Here is a 15,159-nt window from a genome sequence, read left to right as displayed (position 1 = left end):
AAAAATTACAAACTGCACAATCTGTTAATTGGGCAGGTTGAAAATAAGTCCAACCCGTCCAATTAAACCGAATAACCCGACCAACCCGACATTGGCTTTTTTTTTTTTTTTTACTTTTTAGTTTTTATTATATATAACATAAATGATTAAATATATAATAATATAAAGTTATATACTTAATTGTTAGTTTCAAAGTCATATATATTGTGTTGTGTTTTAGTGAAATTCGATATTTTTAATTTTTATTGACTTTGAAACTAAAAAATAAAAAATTGGCCTTTGGTCGGTTTACAATTTTTTTTTCTTTTAAATTGGGCGGGTTGCACTTACATTTTAGCAGCCCGAATTTTAAACTAAATTAAAAAATATATAAGATAAACCGTTCAAACCGACCAATGTACAACCCTAGCACTTCCCACACGAAAATACTTTCGAAGTGTATGTTCCAAAAGAAAAAGAGAAAAGTCCCAATTCAGTGGTACTAGGCGCACCGGTACACGCAATTGCCCCCCACCCGCGCGTGCCAAGTCTTCCCTACGTCGAGCTTTTCTTTCTTACTCTCACGTGCGAATCACTAAATATATTTATAGGCAAAACTCCCTAACTTTGTGATTGTACAGAGAAGCTGATAAAGTTTTTCTTCTCGTAAAAAAAAAAGAAAAAAGGAAAAACCACAACTTCCATAGTCGGACTATTTCGAATATTAAGGTTTGATTTCTCTTTCCAATCGAGAATCTGCAGCATGTTTTTTTTTTTTTTTTTTTTTTTTTTTTTTAACGTTTATTGTATTCTACATATTTGTATTATTTTTCATATAGATATTTCGATTGATGAAACGCATGAATATCAATCATTTATATTTCCTAATAATTTACTTGTTGTTTGAAGAAGTTTGATTTCTTTATGGAGGTGAATTCTAGTTTTGTTTGATTGGAAAGAAAATTTGGGAAAGATTGTTTAGAGTCGTCCTTTTATTTTGTTTAAATATTTATTTTGTCTGACAATATGAACTCTTTCCCATTGAGTCAACAAGTGGTAGTTATGCTAGGTCTAGGGTTGATAAAGTTTAAGTTTTCTGGTATTTTTTCCCATTATTGCAAGCTTTTACTGGATGGATCATGGATAACTAGCTTTCTTTTTTATTATTTCTTTCTTTTTTTTTTTTGCATATTGTTATGATGAAATGGAAACTGAGATGTTGCTTTGCAATGGATTTTGGGGACTAGGGTTTTCCCGGGTTTATTGGTTATCATCATGCCGTACCTTGTCCGTGAAAACCTATTCATTGGCAATATTGGGGACGCAGCAGAAGTTCTCCAAAATGGTAGCAGCGATATTACTCATATTTTATCAATGCTTAGTACTGCATCCATATCCATTTTCTCAGAATGGCGAAGTGGTCTAACAATTCCCACAAAGGAGATAAAAACACATTATGTTGGTGCCTCAGAAACTGAGGATGATTCAGCTTCAGAGGATGAATCGACTGAATTGTCAAGTAGCGCCATGTCGCCAGGGAAGGTTTTGTACTCGTTGGAATATGCTGGCAAGGACTTGAAGGTAGTGAGGATGGCAGTGCCCATGAGAGATATGGAGAGTGAGAATCTGTTGGACCACTTGGACGTGTGCTTGAATTTCATTGACGAAAGTAGAAAAAAGGGATCCGTTTTGGTGCACTGTTTTGCCGGCGTGTCAAGAAGGTACTTCTTTCCCTGGCACTTGACTCTTCCTTTTATGTATGCTTAATTTCACTTTAAATTTTGAAGTTCTTCCCAACAATCTCTATTGATTTTGTCTAGTCTTGATGATATATAGTAGACTTAGTGCTTTTTATCTTGTATGTTTGTATCCCATACCAATTAAAAAAATAAGTGAGAGAAGGAAACTATTAACACTCTGACGGTGGGTGAGCTTGGACGTAGGATAGCCCTATAATTTGCTTCCATATGGCCTAGGGTTCAATTTTCTCTGGATTAGTTAATGGATTAATCACAAGTTTCATGCTTTTGTGAAGAACTTAGTTATATAGGACACTCCCGTTTCAAACTTGAGCCTGTAAACAGTTTTAGATTAACTTTGGGATATTGAGTGGAAAAAAGTAAGGAGCTGTTAACAACAATATGGTTAAACAAGTTTAAAAGCTTACTGAATTATCAACTCTTTCTTTGAATGCATTTGTTGCAGCGCAACTATCATTACAGCATATCTGATGAGAAGCGAACATCTTTCCCAAGAAGGTGTGAAGTAAATAATATTTGTTTGAAGCATTGTGGGTCTACTCGTTGGTATATGACTGTAGCTTTAGTTTTTATTTGTTTTAACTTTAAGCCAGGGGTAGCAGTTTTGTTCATGGTGGTCAACAATTAATTTCAATATATCAAACCAATTAATCTAATATTTATTTTTCTTCTTGTATAATCAGTCTCATTTGGATTAGAGTGGTAGTAATTTTGATGACGAAAGATAACCTAAATTGAATTGTATTACTTTTTGCCCTAGAAATAACCAAAACCAATCCAATATCTAATTTATAAATTTAAAATAAATTTATTTTAGTTACATCTATACATATTGTTTGTTTCATATATGAAGTGTGTTTTAATTACTTTGTACATTCTAGCATCAATATCAACTTCATTTTTGTCATACTGTTTAAAATTTTATTTTCCTTACATGTAACAAAAAGAAAATGACTGATTATCTTTTAATTATAATGCAAATTTGCCCAAAAAGAATGGCATCATCAATAAGTACATATTAAAAAATTGTTGAAAAGTGTTTTAAACAAATGAATAACTTTTGATTGGATTTAGCCAGTCCGAACTGTCTTTGATTGGATTGGATTTAGGTTTTTATTTTTAATCGATTAACTCCCTTTTTTTTTATGTAGTTTAAGTATTGGAGATGTCTTTATGAAATTTTCATGCTTATATAACAATTCCATTTTGTTTATTCTATTCTCTCTTTTCTCCCTACGCATCCGCAGATGCTCTACTATCTCTGCGGCAAAGCTGTGAGTTTGTTTGCCCAAATGATGGTTTTCTAGATCAGGTGACGCAAGGGCGTTTAATGCTGACCTACTTTATAAGATGGCATTTCTTGCTGCAACTTTATTGAGCGAAGGCTGAATTTTACTTTATCTTATTTGGTTGCAGCTTAAAATGTTTGAGGAAATGGGTTTCAAGGTGGATCGTTCTTGCTCCATATATAAACGATTCCGCCTTAAAGTATTGGGTAAGCTCAGCTCCTTTAGTTTTTATGCCTGATTCAGTGACCTTGTCTGTGAAATTCTCCAAGATAGGAGTCAAAAAGCTCTATCTACTCTACTCTGGCACTCGATATCAATAATCATAAGCCTAGACACTCATACATAAGCTTCAATGAAGTTTCATGGTAGAGTTGTATATAATTTATGTGAAATGAAAAATAGAACAGGATTTAATCCAGGAAACCTTTTTATGGTGAAGTGGAAGGGAAAATAAATTGTTTGTTTGGTTGGGAAGAAACTAGGATGGAAGAGAAAAATGGGTGGGTCCCTCCCAACAATATTCTTCTATCTCAAATTGAAGAGAATACTTTTAGCATACATTTAATTCAAAATTACTGCCTTGTTTTTAATTCAAAATAATTTATGTACTGTAATTTTACTTCTATGCCTAATTTCTGTCCTCCCAAATATATTTTCAAATAATGGAGGCTTACACACATGGAAATTTCAATTTTCAATGAATATGAACGTTAATATTTTTGGTTGTACAATATATCCTTGTTTATTTCCATTGCTTTGTCATCAAATTTGTTTATTTATAATGAAAGGCAAATTGGAAGTTCTGCTTTGCAGCAATAACTTAATGGTTTTACCATAATTTTAGGTGAGTGCTATAACCGTGGGGAGAGAATAGACAGTTCGAAATTAGGTGCTGATCCTGGTTTGCCTAGTGAGACTTCTTCAGATGCAGAAGTACCTAGAGATTCAGAAAATAGTAGTAGATCTGCATACCGCTGCAAGAAATGCCGGAGAGTAGTTGCATTGCAGGACAATGTTGTGGATCATGTTCCGGGTGAGGGTGAGGCATCCTTCAACTGGCAGAAGCGAAAAAGTGGCAACCCTTTCAATAAGTCTGAGGAGCCTGAATGTTCTTCCATTTTTGTGGAGCCTTTGCAGTGGATGACAGCAGGTGAGCTAATCTGTATATTTGTTGAACTTAATTTGTTTTGAACCTTACTTGTGTATTTTGCGACTTAATTATCTTTTGGTTTTGTTAAATCCTAAGAATGTTGTCGTAGATGTTAGATCTTATGCTCTGCCTCTTCTAAGGTCTGTCATATTTATTTCTTACCAGTTGAAGAAGGTGCATTGGAAGGCAAACTCTCATGTGCTCATTGTGATGGTCGCTTGGGTTACTTTAACTGGTCAGGCATTCAGTGCAGTTGTGGGAGCTGGATCACACCAGCATTTCAACTCCACAAAAGCCGAGTCGATATAAGCACTGTCTGAAGATTTGTTATGTGTACAAGACTCTTCATTTGTTCCCCTACTATCAAAGTATCTGTTTATTCCTTTTGAGATGGCATTCCTCAAGTTTGTGAGATACTCAAATGCCAATCCTACCCGCCACACTCTGGAAGATGAGTGTGACGACCGCGCACCTGGAAGGTTTTAATTTTATTAAAATCATTTTTCTATGACTTTGAGATTTTTCTAGTGGAGAAACAGGAGCCTGAATAAGTTCACCTTATTATGCTAGGGTCATTGGTTATCTGAGTGAGCCAGAACTAAGTTTTCCTTGAATGTTGTGTTCTCAAAGAAATTCCCCACATATTATAGCACAAAAATATACTATTTTCATTTTAGCCGTTAATAAAATGATTATAGCACAGAACAATCTGTTACATGGTTAATTCGTTTGCCGTTCTGATTATTTGCTAGTGCTTAAACTTGCACCAAATCTCTAATGCTAAAATGCCAACAAAGTTTTAGATTTTAATAGAATTCCAAATATTTGTAAAATTAATTTTAATTTGAGAACTATCTTGTTTTTGCACATTACTCAAATGCTTTGTAACTAGGGGGGTTTTAAAAGAAAACAATTTTCATTTTATTCTTTTGTTTAGTTGCATTTAAAACTATTGGGATACCATTTTGATGGGATGGTTTTTCCATATTTTAATAAAATGACTATTCCATTTTAAAAGGGAAATTTGATAATTTATGCTAAAAAATTAGATAGGGTGTTTAATTATACCCAATTATTACACATAAAAAAAGGGAAATTTTATTTACACCCCAAAAATTGTTAAGTACACCCCATTTTAATAATTTTTATTTTATATAAAATTTATATCTTTAATTATACTAAGTATTTTTAACTTTTTTCTTTCAATTTATATTCTTAAAAAATATACCTATAAAACAAAATTAAATTATATTTTAAAAATTATGACAAAAAAATTAAAATAAAAAATTATATGACATTTTCTTAGAAAAAAATAAAAAAATACATACATGAATTAGAAAAAATTATAAAAATGAAATCAAAATAAGTATTGAAATTAACATAAAATAATGTGAGGAAAAAATTTTAAAAATATATTAAGAGTAATTTTTAAAAATTATTCAAGTTTATATTTTTTTTCATAATGGGGTGTATTTATAATTTTGTGGGGTGCAAATATAACTCCCCTAAAAAAACTATACCTATCTTTTAATTATCTTCCAAAAATACCCCTGTCTTTTCAAACTTCTCACATTCCCTCTAACTCTATTCTCTCTCTTCTACCTTCTCTCTCTTCATTCCCTCTCCCCCCACCGACGCAAACAACAACCACACCGGACGTAGTCGACCACCAAACAACCAAAATCGCAGTCGACCACCAAACAACCACCAGACGACCAGGAACCCACAAACCCACAAACCCACGAACCCACGACGACGACGACGAACCCACGGGCACGAACCGAACCCTTGAACCCAGACGAACCCTCGAACCCACTCCAATCGACCCCATCGACTGACGCCTGAGCGAACAAGGAGACCCAGTCGAATCCCACGAACATAGCAATCCAGGTTAGTTTTCGTGGAATTTTTCTTTGAATTTTCTTCTTTAAAATGCATACATTTGTGGTTGAATCTGGTATTGAATTGAAAGTTGTTATTTTGTATGTTTTTTGGGGATAATTTGTGCAATAAAACTGTGGGATGAATGTGGGTTTCGAACAATAGATTTTTCTGGGTTTTTAGGTTATTGTGCGATTTTATGCGATTCTATGTGCGCTTTTGTGCGACGTGTCTGGAGTCTGTACATGTGTTTTGTGTTTTTGCGACTTTTGTGCGATTTATGTGCGATCTTGTGCGATTAAGTTGTAGACTCTCTGTGTTGGGTATGTTAAGCAATATTATGCGATGTTGTGCGATTTTGAGCGATTTATAGAATGTGGTCAACGTCTTGAATTTTGGCGACATTATGCGATTTATTTGCGACTTATTGTGCGATTTTACCGATCGAAATTTCCAAGTGTTACCCACACGACCCACACGAGACCCACTCCAAGCACAATCCACGAACCAGGTATGGGCTAAACTTAACTTTTTTTTGGCAATTTATCATATACATTGTGCATACGTGATATAGCGAAATGTATTTGTTTAAATTTATCAATTTTAGAGTTTGGGAAGAAGAAGCGAGTTTAGGGAGATAAATTTTGGGGTTTTTTTATGTTGTGCGATTTTTGTGCGATTATGTGCGATTTCTAAGCGACATGTAGGAAGAACTTTTATCAATTCTGGAAAAAATTGAAAAATAGCGACGTTTCACGATTAAGTTAGCGACATATAGCGACATTAATGAAACTTTTATTTATTCAGTGAAAAGTCGATATTTAGCGACGTTTAACGATTACATTTGCGACTCAAAGCGAAGTGTAGCCTTGCAATATTTGCATAGAGATCCGGGCTTCACTGTTTACCATTTAGATAACCTAACTTGCGGCGACGGCGGCCTTCGGGGAACCCGTGGTGGAGCCGCCATACTGTTTTGTTAAATTTTTTTTCAAGTTTTAGAAACCTCCACTCGTTCATAAGCCGTTCATTTTCAAAACGTTTCATGTCGTCAAGCACTTTTTGCATTTGAGGCGTAATTTCCCCACAATCGGGCTCTGGCAGATCTCTTCGAGGAGTAAGAATCGGATATTTGCCCTTGTTCCTTCTAGTAGACATTGCTAAGAGAATTATCTTAAGAGGAAAAAAAATTAAGAAAATATGTGTAACTTATGAGATAGACAATTGGCTTTTATAGAGAAAACTAGTGGTTGGGAAGGTGGGATAATAAATGTAAAAATTGAATTACACAATTGTACACATGTTTGTCATGCAAAAGCAATGGGCAATTTTCGCGACATGTAGCGATTTATGTGCGATATGTTAGCGACATAATCAAGTAGTTGGTTAGGCGGGATAATAAATGTCACATTAATTACCATTTAATGTGGAAACGTCTTTTTGTGCGATTATTGTCGATTTCTTGTGCGACTTTGTGCGATTTTATTTATAGCGATTGTGATTGAAATTTTTATATTTGTGCGATTTTTGTCGATTTCTTCTGCGACTTTGTGCGATTTTATAGCTATTGTGTTTGCAATTTTTATATTTGTGCGTTTTTTGTCGATTTCTTCTGCGACTTTGTGCGATTTTATGGCTATTGTGTTTGCAATTTTTATATTTGTGCGATTTTTAGCGATTCCTTGTGCGATGGTGTGCGATTTATATTCAAATATGTTGCCAACTGTGGATTATTACGGTGTGCGATTAATGTGCGATTTATGTGCGAGTTTGTGCGATGTTGCATGTCATTCACTTGTTTGTTATGCGATTTATGCGATTTCTATGCGATTAATAATCTTCCGTTTGTATTTGCGGATAGCTCAGAACTCATTCTCCCCGCAGTGAGCATTTTCACTGGGCGTATCACTTACCTGAGGAAATGGGTACTTTGCTTCTATTAAAGCAAAGTTTGAAGCCTTTAACTCGACCGAGAGGGTGAAGGAAACTCCTTTTGGAGTTTTTTGGAATGCGAATGAACCGAAATTCTAGGGGTGATTGTGCATCAACTACGTTGAGGAAAATGAAAGTGAGTGAGGTAAAGAATGATGAAGTGTGGTTTTACGTGGGTAAAACCGAGGCCGAATTTGGAAGATGCGAGTTTGGATTGATTACGGGGATCGAAGATGAGCGGTGGCCCCTCGACTGAAGAATTGAATACACTATGTGAGTCTGATCGGATATTGCGGGACTACCTCAATAATGCCAAACGGGTCACTTTCAAAACCCTTTGGCTAGCTTTTGAGGCGTGCGATGTGGCCGACGACGTGTGCAAGCTGGGGCTGTGTGCATTTGTTGAAGGAGTGCGTCTATCTAGGGCTGAGGGTGTTTACATATGGTCGGATATGCTGAAGTTGGTAGAAAACGAGGAGAAGTTCTTCGAATATCCGTGGGGCCTTCTTTCATATCAGAAGTTGTTGTCATCCACAGCCAAAAGTATGGTACGACCGAGGAAGAACTACCTTGATAAATCTACTAAGGATAAGAAGAAAGGGAAGAAGGAGAAAAAAATTACTCAACCGTAGGCGAAGTACAATGTCTACGGATATGCACGGCGCTACAATGCGGGCCTTTGAGGTGATGCGGGATTTGGGGAAGAAGTACGGGCGGTCAGTAGGGACTAGATTCCCTCGAATGTTGAATTGGAGCACCCCCAACACGGTTACGAAACATGATGTCAAACTCGATGTCGCTACCCTATTCGAGAAGAGGGTATGCCAATCTGACTTTCTTTGTTGTTTTGGTATTTCTTTTGCTAAATTGTGCTTTACAACGATTTTATGCGATTTTAATGCGATTTTTGTGCGATTTAAACATGTTTTTCATTTGCCTCTGTTTCATTTAGCGACTTTATGCGATATCAATGCGATTTTTGTGCGAGTTAGACCTATTTCATTTGCAACTGTTTCATTTTGCGAGTTTATGCGATTTTCGTGCGATTTGTGTGCGATTTCACTATGCTGAATAGGATTCTGCTATTATTCTGCTATTTTATGCGATTTTATGCGATTTTATGCGACGTGTGTGCGATTTTTGTGCGATAATTAATATATATTTTTTTCCAGATGGTTGTTCTTCAAATTCTGTATCCTAGGAATTGGGAGGTGGACTATTGGAAGAGCAATTGTGAGGGTGAGGTCCCCACGGTGGAAATGGGGTTGGATGAGGTCGAAGAAACGCAAGTCGGGCGCAAGATTCGACCGCATTCCGGACCCAGCGAACGAGGTGGCGGATTATGTGAAAAAGTCCAAAATTATTCCACCATCCCCACCCAAAGAAGCACCGGACGCCTCCACATACGCCATACCGTGCCCCCAGCCGCCGTGCCCCCAAGCTCGCTCTGACCAATGACTCGAACTACCTCTTGTTGGCTAAGAGGTTGGAGAAGGTAGAAGCGCAACAAGTTGCGATTCTCCTGCAGGCGAGATGAAGGGCGACTTCAAGAGAAGTCGAGAAGAGATGAAGAATCTTATCATGGATCAAATTGCGACCGTGATAAGTTTGTTACAGAAGCAGCCTTCGGAGCCGACACAACCATCAGGGCCGGCACAGCAATCAGACCCCACACCATCAGACACGGCAGAGCCATTACAGACGGTACATCCATCACCGCCGACATATGATGATGATGATGATGTCTACCCGAGAAGATTGGCAACCTCGACGCATGTGACGTTCATACTCCCCGCAAACGCCATTGTCATTTCGGCCGGGTGATACCGAATCTCAGGATGTGGAAGAGTTGCAGGGGCCACCAGATGGATTGGAGTTCTGTAGGCTTAGGCGAAAGCGCAAGCCGCTTTTCTTGAATGACTACACTTCTTTGGGAAGAAGAAACAACGACAAGGGCCGTGGTAGTAGACACCACAAGCCGGCGGACGCCCTGTTAAAATTTTTCCGAGAAGTGGATCACTTATGCTAGGGACAATGGCCGTCCTAGGGATGTTCACCTTGGCGAAGCCACTAGATCGTGGTTCGTGAAGTTGATGGTGCTCAACGAATGGCTCGAAGATGCGTAAGTTATTTCTTAACAGAATTAATTTATTGTGTTTTTTATTGTTTGTGCGACTTATATGCGACTTACATGCGATTTATATGCGATTTATACTTACTCTATATGTAATCTGGTTTATGCGACTTTATGCGATTTATGTGCGATGTGCTTGCGATTATAAAATCGATTATGTTGGTTCGCGATTACCTTGTGCGATTTTTGTGCGATTGTTGTGCGATTATTTGAAACAATTTTGGTAATTTGCCGTGCGATTTCTGCGATTCGTTGTGCGACTTTTATGCGACTTCTTTCTAAGCTTGTTTTCATTTGGAACACGACAAATTGATGCCATGGCGCACTTATTGAGAAGAAGACGGACCACAGTACCGAAGTCTACACCCGAAAAGGTGTAGTTTTGGACACATACGCTCCACGTTCTTTTCCATGTTTTGGAATATGTGTGAGGGTGACGGGAGCAAGATCAAATGGGATGAGAGCGTCATGAGCTACGTGCGGGGATACCGCACGTATACTTGCCATGTTGGGAGAAGCGAGTACATATACTTTGTGTTGCACCTTCCCGAAGAGCGCCCGCGGGTGGCGAGTTGAGGTGGATATCGAGAAGGCGGAGATCATTGTATATGATTCCGATATCGGTGCCACTGGTTGAGCGGCCATGGAGTCATATTTGAAGCACTTACGGCGAGCTCTTTGCAAATCTAATTCGAGATAGCGGTTATTTCCAATACAACAATTATGTACATCCGGTGGAGTTGGGCGATCTCGGTCGGCTCACTCCTACCCTCCATTATAGACGAGCTACTTCGGAGGTTGTACCACAAACGAACGGCAGGTGAATCTCTTTTTCTTTTGTATATTTTGAGTAATTTATTTAATTTTGCACTCCATTATGAATTACTTAACTTAATTGTTGCTAATATTTAGTTTTTTTTTTAGTGGCAATTGTGGAGTGTATGCCATGGAGCACATTGAGCACTTGATCTTTGGATCGTTCGTTGGAGCATGTGCATGATGATAACATGCTCACCTTTAGACATAGGTGGTGTGTGGACCTATTTTACCAGAACTTAACGTGGTAGTTTTTTGTAGGTTTTTGCAATGTTAATCTTGTACACATAAACTCCCCTTTGTAAGCGTATTATAATCTCACCAAATTTATATATAACAAGTAAATTTAAAGCTATTTAAATTGTTGCTTGTATCAATTTATTTCTTTTTTAAATTTTTCATAAATCCTGTGAGAAGATGACTTCTTGATAAATTATTTCACTAAGAATCGCATTAAAATCGCACATTCATCGCGCATAATATCGCCAAAATACACAAACTAACAAATCTAGATTACTTCACATCGCAGAAAAATCGCAGCATAATCGCACAATGTCGCCAAAAATACAGAACCAAAGCAAACTCAAAAACGAGGATCTGTCGATTAACATCGCACAAAAATCGCACAATAATCGCAGGATATCGCCAAAAAATACAAAACAAACTGCAAACTAGCTCCTGTCAGTTACAAATCGCACAGTAATCGCATAATGTCGCCTAAAATCGGTAAACAAACCAAAAAATTATTAATCTAGGAGAAAAAAGCACAATATCCAACAACCAGCAATACAACACATATTCATTTAAAAATTGGAGAAATGGTTCAAACTCGAGCTTTGCATGTAGCTCGTTGTGCCACGAACCGTGACATAGCGAACGATGACGAGGTTCCACTACCACGACCACTTTAGACGGTCGACGCTTCGTCGGTCTTCTACACGTACTCTTCCTAGGCCGACCTCTTGGTTTTTCTCCACTGGTACCCCGATTCTTATGTTCTTGATATGTTAGGTAGTACCCAACTCATCCTCCTCGCCAACAATATTAATTGTGGCATCGTAGGTTTTTCTTCCACGTTTCTTTAGTGTAATATGGAGAGCAAAGTGTGTACACGCTCACATTCGACTAAGCTGCGGCACATGCATGTGGACAAGGGATTTTCGGCATTTGGAAAAGTCGCAAGTGCATGTTCTCTCCACTAAGTTCACATCACCACCTCTCTCACCTTGAGGACTCGTACCAACGTTGAACAATTGGGCACCATTACGAAGGACACTCCTGAACATACCATCTTTGTGTTGATCCTTTAAATCATTTTCAAAAGTAGTAGCCAAAGGAGTAGCGCACTTACTAGCCTTTTCGAGACGAGAAGCAAACCAATTTTGAAGTGTGAACCTGATGAAGTCAACCAAAATAGTTACTGGATATTTTACGAGATTCTTCATCACCTTGTTGAAGCTTTCGGCGGCGTTGCTTGTCATTATGTTGTACCGATCGCCCGGACAATAAGGACGAGCCCACTTTTCAAACCTATTTGCTCGACGTATGTAGCAATGGCGGGGGTCCATACGTTTCGGCACCTCGAAATGCCTATCACATTCCGTCTTGTTCCATGCGTAGTACAAGCCATATTTGCTTGTTGCATACATCGGTCTTAAACTTGTGATTGACATTCATAGTAATATGCTTGAAGCATGCACGGTGGCATGCTTAAGGAAAACAACATCAACAGCATGTTCAATGCTTTGATGCCTATCCGATATGAACATAAGATTTTCAACCGGACCAATGGCTTCCTTCAACTTTCGCAAGAAATACTTCCAAGAGTCATGATTCTCACTGTCAACAATTGCAAAGGCTACCGGAAACAATTGGTTGTTTGCATCGTACGCAACGACTAACGAGTGTTCCTCCATACTTCGTCTTCAAGAATGTTCCGTCGATACTAATCACTGGACGACAATACTTAAATCCCTTCCTACAAGCATCGAGTGACCGAGAAACGGTACTTGAGCCGGTTATCCTCGGCGACAATGTCGGTAATAGTGCTGGATTATTACGTTCCGGCATGTAGAAGTAACCATATAATTTCGTATAAGATTACTGTGGAGTACCCCTCTTGTACATAACTCGCCTTCTCTCTACATCTCCAAGCTTTCTCGTAACTCATCTTGATGCCATATTCATCAAACATATCCCCCTGTATGTCTTTTGCCTTGTAGTTAGATCCATCTGATGTGTACTTGTTCTTAATAATGTGACCAATGACCCACGGTGCTGCTTGCCAGTGATCAGAATGTCTAGAATCCAAGTTACATGTGTGTTCGTTGTGAAACACAGTAACCTCAAACATGTCACAAAGTGCCTTCTTCTTCCCCCTTAATCTCCATTTACAATTTTCATCCTTACAAGTAACGTAAAACACATCAGTGCCAGACTTACTTACCATCCACTCAAAATTATTTTTCAGTGCATACCTACCAACTACATTCTTCAATTCTTCCTTGTTTTTGTACAACTTGCCAAGATATATCTCCCCTGAAGGCGTACCACTAAGAGATGTTGTATACACATTATTTTCCTCTATGTCTTCCCTTGTCCACACAAGAGGTTTGAATTTAGTAGAAACTTCAAATTCGGATACATGGGAGCACTATTAGAAGGACACGGCCGAAGTGCTACTAGTTCTCGGTGTTTGGCGATTCTCATACGGGGGTCTTCTTTGTCGCTCTACTTGGTTGCTTGGAGTTAGTTCCATCCTCGGGGGAGGTACATCGGCGACCACATCATCATCCACACCCAAATCGACCACGGGATCATTGTTGTAAAAGGGAGCATCGAACTCATCCGAATGATGAAATTCGATACCCACTCTCTCATCATCTACATTAGTGCCAACTAGTTCGTCCAAACCAACGGCCCGGATCGGTTTACGGGACAAAGGTCCCAACAACACTTCTAGGGGTTACATTTCGGGGAGTCGCTCCAAATTCACATCATTCTTCACCTTAGTCACAAATAGTGGCAACAGGTTGTCGACACTGATCTTTGCCTTCATGTTTAAGAACACTCTTAGCTGACTGTCTTTCATTAAAACCTCAGGCGGAAACTTAGTGCCTTTCATGTACATGTAAAGAACTTCTAACTTCAATTCAAACACCAAGGGGTCCACCTCCAACTCCTCATGCAAAACTTCATGCAACTTTTCGGTGTACGATCAATGTCCAATATCGATGTCCTACTTTTTGAGGAATCAAATACCCGGTTCAAACCCTCCAAAGTCCAAACGCCATCATACGGTACGATGCACAAATACGGATGAATCTATCCCAAAGAAAAACAAACAAACTTACATTTAAAAATACCATACTATATCGCACACAGTATCGCACAATATCGTACAATAATCGCTTTACACAAATATGATATAAACCAGTTATGATGTCGCACAAAAATCGCACAACAAAGGAAAGAAATCGCATAAAGTCGCACAATATCACATAGTCAACAAAATCGCATAACAATGCACAACATATCGCACACAAATCGCCAAACATCATTATCGCACATAACATCGTATAATAATCGTACAAAGTCGCCAAAATTAATCATGTCATCCCTAACCTCAGATTTCTCATGAAATCGCACAAAACATCGCATGATGTCGCATAAAATCGCAAAAAACAAAAAAACCCAGAAAACCACAGACTGTTAGCCACAAACTCTACCTCCATTTCAAGGACACAAAAGTCACATATTACAACTAACAATGTTCAGATCCATGCAATTCAACAAAAAACTAGACTATTTACTAAGAAAAACACTTACCCATTGCTTTGTTGAGTGAGGTGGAGGTTGAGGGTGAAAATGGTGGAGGTGGCAGTCGGCCGGGAGAGGGTCGATCGGCGGCAGTGACAAAAAGGGAGTGTGTGTGAAGAGAGAGAGAGAGTGCGTGAAGAGTGAGAGAGAGTGAAAGAGAGAGAGAGATCGTGAAGAGGAGAGAGAGAGTGCGTGAATGAAGATGAGAGGGAGAAGAGGCAAATTTTTTGGGTTAGAGGAGAGGGGTATTTTGGGGTCACTATTAAAAGATGAGAATAGTTATAAAATTTTTAAAAGGGTAGTATAATTAAACACCACCTCTAATCTTTAAGCATAATTTATCAAATTTCCCTTTTAAAATTGAGAAAGAAACACCATTCCAATGTAAGATTTGAAAAA

At 38.2% G+C, this 15,159-nt stretch overlaps 1 protein-coding gene across 1 annotated transcript; it reads left to right on the top strand.

Annotated features, from left to right (window-relative positions):
- The first annotated feature begins 570 nt into the window (after window positions 1–570).
- LOC115699583 (uncharacterized) lies at window positions 571–4,902 on the top strand. Its single transcript, XM_030627070.2, has 7 exons — window positions 571–708; window positions 1,227–1,700; window positions 2,185–2,237; window positions 2,987–3,051; window positions 3,156–3,234; window positions 3,873–4,178; window positions 4,344–4,902. The coding sequence occupies exons 2-7, from the start codon at window positions 1,255–1,257 to the stop codon at window positions 4,496–4,498; spliced, it is 1,104 nt and encodes a 367-aa protein (XP_030482930.1). The 5' UTR covers window positions 571–708; window positions 1,227–1,254; the 3' UTR covers window positions 4,499–4,902.
- The last annotated feature ends 10,257 nt before the right edge of the window (window positions 4,903–15,159 follow it).

Source organism: Cannabis sativa, chromosome 8 (assembly GCF_029168945.1).
Source record: "Cannabis sativa cultivar Pink pepper isolate KNU-18-1 chromosome 8, ASM2916894v1, whole genome shotgun sequence".
In the NCBI taxonomy this organism is placed as follows: Eukaryota; Viridiplantae; Streptophyta; class Magnoliopsida; order Rosales; family Cannabaceae; genus Cannabis; species Cannabis sativa.
Note: the sequence above shows the minus strand (reverse complement) of the source record. Positions and strands in the feature narration are given on the sequence as shown.